We start from the raw sequence: 14,792 nt of genomic DNA on the forward strand, positions 1-14,792 counted from the left end.
TGTGCTTTGCCAGCATGTATAAACATTTACCCAGCATAGCTCGGGCAACAATGAAGGTTGAAAATAAAATATTTCTGAATGTTTTATAGCTTATAATGGATTGACACGATTCAAGTGCACTCAGACCAAGTCCGTGTCTGAACCGGACGTTGCCACGTTACGAGTAACGTCCGAGTGACTAAATTAGTGAATTCGGTCCGAGTACACTCGTATCGTGTCAACCCGGTATTGCGATCTAATTTAGACTACAGTGAGATATTACACCATAGTTGATAGTTCTAAATTGAAAACTGTATATTATCATAGCGGACAAAAAAACATCCATATATAATATAAAGTTGATTCATAGGCCTTTTGCATCTAATTCATATTTTATTACAATGATAGGTTTCCGAAACGTGTTAAAATAAAATATAACAAGCAATACGAGCTTCACCCTATTAAAAGTAAATTATATGTATATAAAACTATGTTCGACTCATACATATGACGAAAATATAATTTGAAAATGTGAAAAAATTTTCACAGCGAACTTTGTATGGTGAAGATTCGTTAAAAATGAAAATTGGGAGAAAAAGAAAATTTTAGGTAGATATCGCGTTCCATGTTAGAGTAATTACGGTTTCTCGTCTTGTAATTGAAAGATGGTCGCATGATAATTTTCAGTATTATTAAATTGAAATACACCTATTATGGAGCGTTGGTTTCCCTTCAATTTGCCAGAGATACATTTTCGATGACATTGAATGAAAATGCTTTCGACAAATATCATCTACCACAACAATATACGAATGTTCAACGGTTTCGATTACATTTCATTCAAAATTTAACAATTTCGTTCAATCTTGAATACCCTGGATAGTTTCACGGAGTCGATGACCATGTGGGGTTGATCAGACGTTCCTCTCACTACTCTCTTTATAGTTGTTTTAGGGTCGACAACCCAGGTATACCTCGACTAGCATAACAAATTCCTTCTTTAAATTCAATTTGACGAAGAGCTGCATACATACAATATCCTATAGAATGCTGACAAAAGCCATCGGCCAAGATCTATCACATCGTTATAATAGTTGTAGATGTTTGAAAGTGTTTTCATTAATATGCTGGTAAGTTTGTACCATATAAATATAATATCGCTATTCTGTCTGTGAGTCTGTGTATCTGAGATAACGCTCGCCGTACTATAATAGTCGTTTCGATTTGACTAACATATGTACATACGTCACAGCTAAAACAGTGCCAACAAAACGTACAAATATAATAATAAAAGAAAAAACTTCTATATATACTGTTTGCTGCCAATGTTTCCTCTAGGCTAATAGATGGCGCCAAGTCTCTGAGCATTTACCACCATCTATTGAAAGTTTATTTAATTAATTAATTAATTATTCTATTGGTTTTTTGTATTGTTTATACATATGTGGGTAGTTTTTACCATTTTTTAAATATTAAACAATTAAATATAAATATTAAATTTTATATATTTACGTCACTTGAAAAAAATTCGACCGTGTGGGGAGCGAACCCAGGACTGACACATTTTATCATCATCTTTTAATTTTTTTTTATTCAATAACTTAATATGCCAACACCCATGCGATGATATTTCATCGGGTACAACACTAGTGTTTAAACCGGCAACCAGTAGCGGCTCGTGAGATTTCATAGTGGGGGAGCTGCAGAGATTATTCCGGCTGTAGTAGCTCGTTAACCAAACCGATGATCGCATGAAAACGAAAATAGCTTGAATATGTACTATACTGGGAGGTCTGTAGCCCCGAAGCCCATGTGAATGACAAAAATAGCACGCATTTGTACTGTACTGGGAGGGCTGCAGCCCTGCAGCCCATACGGACGAGCCGCCACTGCCAGCAACATATGTAGATCAGTGGTTAGCATGTAATGCATTTGATTGTGTGGTCACAGGCTCTATTACTGGCTTTGTTGCTGGCCAGATCTTGGATATGTGACTCCAATGTCGATCGTTTCCTTTCAGAGTTTGCCAATTTATCTGATTTCATTTGAAACGGTTCCAACAAATCGGCAATCCTAAGTTTACAGCATCTCGTTATTTTTTGATATTTAAAAATGTTGGGAAAATTGTCTATAGATGTCTCTATTTTGATTGTAATGTCTGATGGTCGATGTCTGTAATTGGGCTTGAATAATACCTACATATGTACAATGGTGACCATATATGCCGTGTTGATAAAATAAAAATGGGTGTATACCTGTATAAATAAAAATGTAAATCAATATTATTTACGTAATATAATATTGTGTCAAGTTAAGAGTCGTAGGAGTGAATTTAACCTTCGGAAATGTGGAGTAGGCTGCGACTTTAGCTCGAACAATAATATTCTGAATCCCTAAAAGTGCGTCACCAAATTAAACCAGTAAATTAAACGTACCTAAAATCTACTATGTATTATGAAACATTGACAAGGACAACATAATATATTATGATACTTTCAAACATATCTCAAAAGCTTTTAGTACTCGGATTATAATTCTACATATGTACTTGTATATGGTTAAATGTACCTATGAGTTATATATGCGATGTAAAGCTTGAAAAGTTAGATAATGGAATATCAACAAAAACATGTATTATTTATTATGAATCTGTCTTATTTAATTTTGGAAAATATATTTTATAAATAAAAGTTGAAGTTTTTTATACAATGCATATCATATACATATGTGCATGTATTTTAATTAGCACTAATGAAAATCATTCCTAAGGTTTCACCAATTATTAGTTCAATATATGTAGTATGAATATACATAGCTGTATAAATACGTCTCCAATTAGGTATTTTTATTTCCAAGCTTAGATCACTTAATCCAGGGTTTCTTTATCTGTGAAAAGTTCGTATTGTGAAGTTTTTTCTTTTGTTGTGTTTTAAAATTTGAAAGCTTTCATTTCAATGATCGGTATTTATTACAAACGATTGAAATGAGAGAAATTCGAATATGGATGAAATTGAGTAAATATAAAAATTCCCGAATTTTTTGTAGCTACGACGATAATGATGTACATACATACATACATACATACATATAGTTTCTTCTGGAAAATATATTGTAAATTATTGATCGGTGTGTAATTGAGACTACATATGTACATATGTCGGAATTCGTGTTGCTATGTAATGGACACTTTGATTTGGAAACGCAAATCGAATTTTAAAAACGCTCTCCACATATTTGATTAGTGATCTTGTGTAGATGCGAATATAATAATTTGAATTTTGGTGCTGTATGAAGAATTCCGCGAATCTTTTGGACTAAAAATAATACATACAATCCTTCGAAAGCTGAATACGGATTGAATTTTATCAAATATAGTCAGTCATATGTAGGAAACTCATCTATTTCAAACAATTTATGAGAAGCCAATGTACTGTTGCGTAGGTTCAGGATCCAAATGAGAGGCCAAAGTCACTTCACAGCATTTATTCAACGATTCAAGAGGTCCACCGCTCACTCCAAAATAATCTGATCTACCGTGTGTGCCTCCTTATAAATAACAAGTTGCCCATCACAGCTTCCCCGATTCATTAATGTGTCTATTGTCTAGTCACTTCAAGGTCTACCCTGGTGGCTCTGTTGTTTACGCCCGCCCTCGCCCAGGTCAGTGATAATTAAAGCGTATCCTTTGTTCCGGCACTTCGCTGAGTCGCGTTAGCCTAATCCGGAGTGCACTTAGCCAATGGATACTCTCTCTCATGCTCCCACGTTACAGTACTAATATGGGGGGGGGGGGGGGGGAGATTGAAGAATTTCACTGTTTTGACAGAAAGTGTATGTATCGGTTTAAGAACATCCGCAATTTGACTTTTTAAATAAACTGTTTCACGTTATGAGAAGCTGATAGGCGTGTCAAAATTTAACAGCAATGAAAAGAGTTTGACGCCTTTGAAAGAAAGAGACTCAAGTATACATTTTATATCAATGTTGTCATTCTAACCAATAAAGAAAACATTTAAGTTCATTTCTACATTATAATTTGATCATTCCCTATCATGAATCAATTAATTGAAATCAGTTAGTAGTCAACGTAAGTATCATCGAGTACATAAAATCTTCTCAATATTGTCATAGGGGTCTTATTTTTTAGTTGTTTTTAAAGTGACTAATAACTGTTCAATATCCGACTACATATTTTTTATCTACCATAAATAGACTGCATAGTAAAATAATGCCCATTTAAATTGAGTACAGAGCTTTAACCAATAAACATCCAAAATTTATATTACATTGGGCTTTAGACATATTATTACATCTTTTGACCACGCATTCTCTCGTTTGACATTTCTCTGTTGAGCTGTCAAATGCGTAGCCAAACATAACCTTACTTTTCAATTACACGACCGTACTCATACAAGCAATTAATCAATCCTCATTTAATGGAACATTAAATTAAAATGGCGATTCTCCATCGAGCAATATTAACCTGGTTCATTTTACTGGTATTTTTAATACTACTATGTCTGCGACTGGAGTCGAGAACGCACTGGAATTGGTTCATAGTATTCATCCCCATGTGGATATACGACGGAATGCTGCTGATATACGTACTCTTTCACATGATATCGCACTGCAAAAACGCCCCGGAACGATTCCGAAACGTCTTCAACAAAAAGATCTGGTACATAACGGCCATCGGACTGAAGATGGCTGCTCAAATCATCATATGCATCAAGCTGGAGTATGCCAAAGTTAATCTACCCATCCATGTGGTGATGGCCCCGATATGGCTACTGTTACCATGCATCGTCGTTCACGTATCCATAAAACTGTTGAACAACAACGGTGGCCGCTACTAGCACTAGCACAAATGTGTACAAGACTATTATGTAAATAAAAAACTTCATGTGAATATTATTAATATTATAAAAAATAACCGAATTCATAATATATGACCTACATTAGGTATCTATGTTTGTTCAATGTCACATGACATTCTATATATAAAACTTGGCAACTGTTTCAAGTGTACTGTCTCATGTTTGAATACACCCAAAGTACATTCGCACTCGTGCTTCCGATTGTGTAAACACCGGTTAATCTAATACAGTCTGTAAAAATCTTGTGATGGTGTCAGAGCTCTTGTTACCGGCACCGGAACTGAGCACTTTCGTCAAGGAGGTCCCCGTCGGTGCAACGGCTGTTCTGAATTGCAATAGCAATGACGATCGGCACAACTTCTTGTTCTGGCAGTTAGGTCAAAATAAAGTCATCGGGCCGGGCAACGACTACGACCACAGTAAATACAAATATGAAGTGCTCTCCGGAAAGCTCTTTATCAAGGTATCATCATCGTTCATCGCATATGAAATATGTGTGGGAGTGTTTTCTGAATGACTTGTTTCTGAATAGAAGGTGACCTCTGAAGAGACCGGATACTACAGATGCATATCGAAGAGTATAAGCAGTGGAAATTTGAACGTAGGCGCTGTCGAGATGGTGGTTAAAAATCATCTAGTGCCAGCGCCGGAAGCCGACACTTCAGATTTAGAAACTGTGAAAATTGTATTCATCGTAATTTCATTGCTCGTATTGCTAATATGCGCGGTTTTGTTTTACCGTTTGAGGAAAAATGACAAAATTCCACCGAGTTCAAGATTGGTAATGTTAGGTGAGGGTTTTGAGTTTGTTTTTGTGTATTGAAAAGAATAAGATTGCATGTGTTATATTATATTATATATTATTTTTCAGACGATGACGATGAAGACGGAAGTGGTGATGAGATTTACAACAGAACGACGACTGTTATTAACGACTCGGTACCGGGTCCTAGTAAGCATGTGACTGAACACATAACCGGAATTGATAACCGGGGATTAGACGAAGATTTCAATGCGGCATTTGAACAAATATCAATTAAAGCAGCAAATAGAGATTTAGTATAATATACGTAACAACATTTTTTACCGACAAATAGGATTTTACTTATAATTTTTATATGTAGATTGCGTCATGAATTTCATACTTATATATGCTGCAAGCCAAAGTATTATTTCTACGATGTTAGTTATTTTTAAATAAAAAACCAATTGAATAAATACAGTTTTATTGTTATTAAATGCATCGACATGATGGAATGACATGAGATATGTATAATATAATCTAGCACTGCACGTCAACGGCCCGGTGCAGCATTGCACGTAAAAGACTACTTCTATTCATACTATACAGCAGCACACGTTACGGCAAGTTCAGGCTTGTTTTGGTCGAATGCAAGGCAAAATCGGCTTGCATATACATTCTAGAGCGCAATGACATGGCGCATGCCAAAGTATTATTTCTACAGATGTTAGTGACTTTTTAAATAAAACACCAATTGAATAAATAGTTTTATTTTTATTAAATGCATCGACATGATGGAATGACATGAGATCCGTTCTATGTATAATATAATCCAGCCAACAGCCCAGCACATAAAAGACTTTTTCTATTCATACTACACAGCAGCATACGTTTCGGCAAGTTTAGGCTTGTTTAGGTCGAGTGCAAGGCAAGATCGGCTAGCATATATATTCCAGAGCGCGACGATACGGCTCAATATTGCTCGAGACAATATTGTCACAATATATCACGTTTCCGAAAATATTCATATGTACATGCACACTTTCGTTAGTACGGGTGCACTCGCCGATATGACGTGACATGTACTGCCGTATAATATGAATAGATCGTGTCAATTACTGCTGCTACGTCTACGCCACGTACATATGAATGTGTCCATATAGAATGTACTAAAGAATATTTTTCGCAAACATATGTGCAGTTGGCGACTTGAGCTGTAATGGTATAAACTAGCCTTTAACTTTCTACTATGTGTATATGAACGTTGGCTTGTTTATTCGCAATGAAAATCTACAGTTTTGTAGTGCTGTTAACGTGCAGTTGCCAGTCTATGCTGCGAGACCTTAATAATAAACAGACCTTAATACATGTGAGATCTACATATGTATGTATAATAGAATGGCACTTAGTTTGTAGAAGAGTTTTGATATTTCAACAAGTCTTAGTATTAAAACTTATTATTTTAAACATGTAGCATAAGATTATTTGGTACTTTCCTGTTATCCGGAGTCATTCATTCATTTGACTATTTTTTTCACATTTGATAACACTGAGCAACAAAAAAAAATTACCAGAGCGGAGACTAACCAATCTTTATTAAGTTTGACCCACTGAATTCGAATATGATAATGATTTTAGTTGGTTAGTGATCATTCACGAGATATGAGCGTTTAAAAAAATGCGCGATTTTTACAGCTTTTTGACTTTTGCAGTCTTTAACTCAAAATCTAGTATTGCTGTGCTCAAAGTGAGTATTGGAATCAATAGTCAGATGTTTTTCCTATTGATTGTGATATTTCTTATCCTTATAAACGTGAATTATATTCCTTATCCTTATAAACGAGGTGAAATAAAAAACTGTCCAAATAAACGCAACAAAATCATTATCATATTCGAATTCAGTGGGTCAAACTTAGTAAAGATTGGTTAGTCTCCGCGCTGGTATTTTTTTTTGTTGCTCAGTGTTATCGATTATTTAAATTTTTTCTAATCGTTATTAGTGAAACATCAATCGCTAATTAAGTTTAAATAAATAATTTTAAATTTATTTTTGCATATTCTACAATCTTCAAAACAAGTATTAAACGACCAATTGAAATTGCGAACAAATTCAATAATTTTCGAATGTATCAGAGTCGATAGATTCAGCAATCAAATTTTGATCGATGACTCTCGAAGATATATTAGCAACTCCGCTCTCATTCATAGACATATGTTGACTAGTATCGCTGTGCTGCGTCGTAGAATGAGATTGCGGAGTCGTATCAGGAGTTTCGTCGTCGTCTTCTTCCCCATCCACCTCCATCTCAAATAACCGCACCTTCCGACAAGTCTTAGACAGTACGACGGCGACCTTCCTTCCACCGGAGACAGCAATCCTCCATCCGGATATCTTATCCAAAATTTTGCACATTCCCGCTTCGAGCAAACTGAACGCGTTTATTTTCGGAACTTCAGACAATGAGTCTATATTGTACATATTTTTAACCACGTCGACTTCTACCGAGTTGGCCCTCGCTAATTTCACCGGAAATTGCACAAACACTGACATATCATCGTCAGGTTGCTCTAATAGAATGGAAAGTACATCTGCTGAGTAGAATTGGACGTCTATTACTTTCAAATTGGCCCCGTCTAAAACCTCTAATTTACTATCGTTGATGTTTCCGAGGGCGTGGAAATAAAAATAACAACACTTTGTTACCAATTCGTCATTATTAAAACACACTTCTAAGAAATAGAATCCCTTTTCAGACGACGGCACATCAGTAAAGGCCATGACGATTGTTTTTTCCTCTGGAGTGTGCATTTGAGTGACTTTTAAATCGCCGGTGATGAGACTTTCATCGAAACTGCACAGAGTGCAATTCACAACGTACAAGAGCGAAAATTGTGTCGCTAGTGATTTTTCAGAGCAATTGAAAACTTTCTGTATTGAAGCTTTCAAATGATTCTGCTGCTGTACCAGTGAGAACTTTTTGAAGTTTTTCACTATTGAAAGATTGTTCGCAATGCACGGGTTGCTGTTTACGAACGTATGCCAGGGGTTTTCATTCTCGGGTGTTATCGTCAAGTCTTTGTCGGTTAAATATTGACCGAGTCTTTCCAGATTGAACCTTCCCTTCTTTTCCTTTGGACCAACGTCGGCCGAGCTGTTCATTCCGACTTTGTCAAAGTTTAACAAAAATTCAGCAATGTACGTCAAGTCTTGTTGGGTTATTTTAACGATTTCTGCAGGTGCATGTTCGTCCATCAACCTCACAATGACTATATACAGCCAACGGAAGAATGCTTTGTAATTTTTCATTGCGTGATCGATCACCTGCTGAAGCTCCAAGCACTTATTGATAAATGCACTGCTCGATAAAATGGCTTCCGTCACTGCATCTTCCTCTAATCCGAGTATCTACAACACATATACATATGAGGAGTGTAAAACAAGTTCGGAATACTGACTTAAATATTTAAAATCACATTGAATATACCTTATATCTATGTGTTATACGAGCCAGTCCCCGTAACTCTGCCAAATGATATGAAATGTCATGGCCTACAGTGTTCAATTGCTTCAATACCAATTTCTGTATAGTAGAATAACTTAATTCAACCGAAGTTCCAAATTTTTTCAACCCTTTAGCTGTGAGATCTTTCAACAAAAATATTTCTAATTCTGGAGATGGAACCCCTACAATTAAAAAATTATAATCAGAACACACCCTAAAACAAAAGTCATATTTTTTTTTATTTATTGTTTTGTCATATTTTGTAGTAACTTAGATTCACTTTAAAAAGAATAATGTGAGCGGGTGGCAAATTCGTTTACAAAGTTTATCAGTGTTCTTTGTAAAAGTCTAGCTTTTGTATTGAAAGTATTAATTTGAGGCTGACTGAAAAAGCGAAAGATTCATTTAAAACAATGCTTTCAATACATACGTATATATTTTAAGGGTAATTGGATTATTAGTCACATTGCGATGGTCACAAAAATAATCCGCGAATGCGGATTATTTAGCACTTGAGTTTTCGTTAGTATGATGGACTTTTCGGCTGCCAGGTGTTCCGTTATAGAGATTTTAGTGACTGTTGGGGGAGCGCTTTGTGACCAATGATCACCGAACCATTTCAAGATATATATATATATATATATATATATATATATATATATATATATATATATATATATATATATATATATATATACATATATGTAGGTGTGTACATATTTAAGTTTTACAAATCGAGATCATTTCATCATAAAATAACTTATATAATATGTATTACGTGTTGATTTCTTAGCAAATTTTATAAGTTGGCAAATATGACAAAAGGAAGGGGCGTAAAAAATGTTTGCCCCGGGCGCCATTTAGAGCCGGGTCACACCGGGTAACTTGCGAGTGACTTTGTTGCCCAAGCGTAGTTGCTCGTGGTCACTCTTGGTCATCCAACTCGGGCAACCAGAAGCGACCAAGAATCCGCTCACTAATACCTATAAGACTTTTCAATACGTGACGATATAGTCACACATGTTCAATAGTTTTTTTTCACTATGGAGTCGCCGGCAACTTATCACCGAGTGTGCCTCCGATCGTGACAGTTGCTCAAGTAATAAAATCACCGTGACCAAACCCAACGCCGGCAACCGATTTCGCTGATCGGGTAACTTTACGACTTGACCAACCAGTGAGTTGCCTGGTGTGGCATGCTCCATACAACTGCATACATTTTATCTGGTCGCGCAACAAAGTCACCCGCCGAGTTGACCACAAGTCACCCGGTTGTGACCAGGCTCTTACCCTCGCTACGCCACTGGTCACAACTATTAAAATGAATAATTCAATACCGAGCATCAACAGATCCAAAAAGTCGGCAGATATTCCTCCTTCCGGTACATCGGAAGCATATTTTTCAAGCTTGGAATCCATCTCCAGAAGAATCTGCTCCCATGCCTCAATGATAGACGTCATCGTTTGATCCGTGTGCGACAAAAGTATATCCATATGATAGTGTTTGGTCGCCAGGGAGTGCAACTCGTCCGAGTACGCTGCTAGTGCTTCGGTGTCCAATAGAATGAGTTTCAAATTGTTGTCTTTACTATCCTTTTCGAAGATTCGTATCGTAGTCAGATCGTTGGACAGCTGAGCGTCGATGATCCTCATTGAGTTTGTCGGGGCGTTTATTATCTTCTTCAAATCGATCACGCCGCACGGAAACAGGCCGAACACGAACATGTGCAGTTCACCGTTCTCGTATCCGACCAATAATATGTTGAGACATGTTTGTTGTACGAACTGTTTGAATTCGGGAGTGTTTTCTTCATTTTTCTTATAATTAGCTTCGGTGGCTAACGTATTTGATACAAATACATCAATGGTGTCCTAAAATTTTACAACACTCATGAAAAATATGATAAAATATTAATTTTGAATATGAAAATAAAGCATACATAATTATTGTAGGCTGAAGTTGGATTTAGCTCGTCGGATCGAGATTGCCATGAAAGACAGGTAACGCTGCCGTAGTTTACCAGTTTGTTTTGGTCATTCGCCTTTCCTGGTTTAATAGAATCCAGAATTTCTTTATCTTCGACGCCGACTAAATAAGTTGTGCCACAACTATAACCCACTGCTAGAACCTAATTCAGTAACACTTCATATAATAAACTCAAAATGGAACAATATACAATATGTAAATTTGGTCAAAATCGTACCTTTCCGTCGGGTCGCCATACCATGGCTCTGACTAAACTATTATCTGTCGGTGGAGGAAGATTCCAAACCCGTTGCCAGTTTAAGCGATGCAATTGAACTTCACCTGAACATATGTAATATTTATATACATGTACATTATGAGTTAAGGTATGTATGTATGATAGAAGCCGAAAGGCCTTATAATTGTACTGATCACACAAGGCTAAAGAGGATACTAAAATGGTCAGAAAATTGAAGAAATTGGATGTCTTTGATGTGAGACTCACCTCTAGTATTACTCAATGCTAGGAGGTCCATTCGGTTACACCAAACCATCATTTCTATACAACTTGCTACATGTCTCTCTTCTATTTGACGCATTCCGTTCGCAGTCATCTTAGTTGGGTATATTATCGCGCAAAAATCTTAATCTGTAAAATATATTAAAATAAGGTTATGTATGTAAGTCGCAGTTGCTTTATTTCTGAAAATCTTATGAAAGATTCTACTTTCTATGCTTAAATATATGTAATTTTAAAAGTATATATTTATTACAAACGTATATAAAATTATAGTATGCTTATTGATTTTGTGTTTTGTTTGACATAACGTCTTTCATAAGTGACGTTTGACAAAATGTTGCCAGCACGAATAAATTATTCATAAGCAGCCGAATATATTACCATGCACCTGCTATTATTTTAGACAAAAAGCTTTTATATTCCACTAAATTTTGGATAAATATCATTTTGAATCCCATCAAAAAACAAAAAATATTTTTTCCTATTTAACAGGTCATTTTCTTCGAATCGGTTGTTCTTTCATTTTTTAATACGCAGAATTGTATTCTCGTTTGTATGTATAGATGTGTAGATAATGTAAAAAATACAATTTAGTTCGACGTTTAAATGAGTTGCAAAAGCTCACGAATTCGTGCCTAATTAAAACTTGTTTTTATCCTTCTTGTTTTCTCAGAGTTCAAAACAATAATAGAATAACATCTAGAACGCCGAAGGTCAAGGTTAAAAAAATCGAGCAAGTCGTAGTAAATTTCATAATGAGTTAGTTACCTGTGATGGGAAAATGTTTCGGAAAGGAACATCACTCCAATTGATTCTTAGAAATATTTGTATGTATGAGTGCATTTAAATATTTAATTATATATTTCGACAACACAAAGGGGAATCTTTTATTTTTGGGTACCCATGTATGTACATTAGAAGTGAAATATTTTTTCTACAATATATACATATTATAATTATCAAACATAGTAAATTTATATAAGCATTTTTACACTTGTTACGTTTCAAATGTCTTTAATTTAATAATCTCTTTCTTTTTAATGAGAAATACTAAAGGGAAATGATGAAAAGTAACTACATATGATTTTGATTTAAAAAAAAGTAGTGACACTTTTCTACATTTACTCATATATGTATTAATATCAAAAATTTTAACCGCAAGCCTAACGCTCGACTGACTACTACGATTAGTGCTGGTAAATTGAGTTAAAGCTGTTAGGAAATTATCACAAATTATCCAATTTTGTAAAACGATTGATACGTGATCGCAGAAAAATAATGAAATATTCAATTTCATAGACCAACATTTGTTAATTTATTGCAGGATTACATCTGAAAAGCGAAAATCAGTGAACAAGAAAAGTGGTCAGCAAGAAATTTGCAAATTATTCGTCTGAGTGAATCAATGGACGATTTATGCGTAACTCCGAGCGGCCAAGTGTGAAAATAACCGTTTCATCACCGACATCACTTTCGATTGTGTACTTTTCTTCTATTTATACACTCGATCATCGCATTCATTAAATAATCAGTGAATTTGAACAAGGAAGTTATTCGCGTCCGACATAATACCTAAATAACAAAAGTGGCATGCACGTTTGAACATCCTTTTTGCTTTTGTTGCACCTTGATGGGATACACACCTTTCAAACGATAGTATTTTGCCGTGTCTATTACTGTCTTTCACTGCGTCCACAAATGGCTAACCCTTTGCACTCTCAATGAAGACGTGTCAACCATCGCTCAGTTATAAACGATTTTATCATTGATGAATGGATGAATAAACCGTTCATTGGGCAATCAAAAAAAAAAAATGCCAGCCCAAATAACAGGAAATAAATATAAACACTCAGTTGTAATCACTGATTTGAGAGGCGGAAGAAGAGTTAGTAGAGGCAAGTCGGCTTTAAACATATCTGAATGTTTCTCAATTGCTCTAGCTCTTCTGGAAAGTATGGTCTTCTGGTCAAATTATTGTTAATCTTTCACATCTGGGTTCATATATATAGATCTAAGAAAAGAGTTTATCAATTTTAAACTTCATTGCTGGGAAATGGTGAAATAGTTATCTAGCAGGCTCAAACCGCATCCCTTTTTTGGATCTACTTGCTCAGTTACTGATTAAGCCATTGTTTACCAGTCGAGAGGTCGAGAGTTAAAATCCCGGCCGGAATCGTGTAATTATTCGATTTACATACATATGTATGTATGCTACCGGCAAGATCTGAAGGTTATTAAATCCAGATCGTCTCCTGTTAAGGTTTGCCATTTTATCTAACTTAATTAAGGTGACGGATTCAATAAAACCCGTATCCTCCCCCACCTCCATTTCTCGCAATTCTTAGCAAATCATATTTTTTTATTATTGTTAAATAAGTATATTCTATCTAGGTGTTGCTTTGGGGCAACCTGTCATGGCACTTATGGTAAAAATAAAGTATATAAAATAAAATAAATAGTATACACACATAAGTAACTGGATATATATGTAGATAGTTAAGAAACGCTAGTGCGTTAGCCCCCCTCCCCCCAGTAAAAATTAGCAAATTTATATCAATTTATATAACAAAAAAATGAGTGAGTATTTTCAAGAAATTTTGCGTATCCTACATTGATGAAACATATGGTAGGGCAATAGTACATATGTACATACGTACAATTGTTCCCGCCGAGCCTGGTGCGCCAACGATTTCGAGTGTGCATTTTGTTTGGTTTGGTTTTCATGACAAAATGTCATGAAAACCAATTAGTGTAAAATAAAACACTCTCTTAAAAATTAATCTCGACACGTATACGGATATATTTCCATATAAAAAAGACTAATATGGACCAGCAATCCAAAGTTACGATTTTTTGAAATTGGTTCTGAAGATTTCCGATCTACCAGTCGTCTCGCATAGTCCTTCGGGTAGTAAATTAACACATTTGCTTGTGAAATGGCCGTTTTTATCGTCTGAATCTTTGGAACTAGTGAACTCTTAGTGTAATTGTTCACCAGCCACAACTGGTTGGACGTATATTGCACCGAAATCCAAACTGATTGTAACCAGAAGTCAAGTCGAGCAAAATTAAGGAGTTATAGTTACCAACCAGTGGCGTGCCGTGAAATTCTCCCTGTTTTTGTCGCACAGCCTTACTTACGTGTGCGCGAGCAGGATACAAGGGAAGAGGTGACGTCATACCGAGTCCCCTTGTATCCTGCTCG

At 35.6% G+C, this 14,792-nt stretch overlaps 3 protein-coding genes across 5 annotated transcripts; 2 read left to right on the plus strand and 1 right to left on the minus strand.

The window, feature by feature from the left end:
- The first annotated feature begins 4,296 nt into the window (after positions 1-4,296).
- On the plus strand, positions 4,297-6,355 carry LOC143918899 (uncharacterized). The gene is made up of 3 exons (XM_077440998.1): positions 4,297-5,319; positions 5,389-5,647; positions 5,728-6,355. The coding sequence occupies exons 1-3, from the start codon at positions 5,104-5,106 to the stop codon at positions 5,919-5,921; spliced, it is 669 nt and encodes a 222-aa protein (XP_077297124.1). The 5' UTR covers positions 4,297-5,103; the 3' UTR covers positions 5,922-6,355.
- Positions 4,434-4,835, plus strand: LOC143918900 (transmembrane protein 60). The gene has a single exon (XM_077440999.1). The coding sequence runs from the start codon at positions 4,434-4,436 to the stop codon at positions 4,833-4,835; it is 402 nt and encodes a 133-aa protein (XP_077297125.1).
- APC4 (anaphase-promoting complex subunit 4) lies at positions 6,355-11,953 on the minus strand. Of its 3 annotated transcripts, XM_077440996.1 has the most exons (8): positions 11,841-11,938; positions 11,573-11,716; positions 11,306-11,409; positions 11,042-11,230; positions 10,439-10,973; positions 9,084-9,283; positions 7,685-9,004; positions 6,355-7,180 (listed from the first exon to the last, which is right to left on the minus strand). In XM_077440996.1, the coding sequence occupies exons 2-7, from the start codon at positions 11,679-11,681 to the stop codon at positions 7,709-7,711; spliced, it is 2,433 nt and encodes an 810-aa protein (XP_077297122.1). In that variant the 5' UTR covers positions 11,682-11,716; positions 11,841-11,938; the 3' UTR covers positions 6,355-7,180; positions 7,685-7,708. The 3 variants fall into 3 exon arrangements, with proteins under 3 accessions (XP_077297122.1, XP_077297123.1, XP_077297121.1); XM_077440997.1 differs by lacking the exon at positions 6,355-7,180 and having other exon boundaries at positions 7,585-9,004; positions 11,845-11,953; XM_077440995.1 differs by lacking the exon at positions 6,355-7,180 and having other exon boundaries at positions 7,585-9,004.
- Positions 11,954-14,792: the final 2,839 nt, after the last annotated feature.

Source organism: Arctopsyche grandis, chromosome 11 (genome assembly GCF_051622035.1).
Source record: "Arctopsyche grandis isolate Sample6627 chromosome 11, ASM5162203v2, whole genome shotgun sequence".
Lineage (NCBI taxonomy): Eukaryota > Metazoa > Arthropoda > Insecta > Trichoptera > Hydropsychidae > Arctopsyche > Arctopsyche grandis.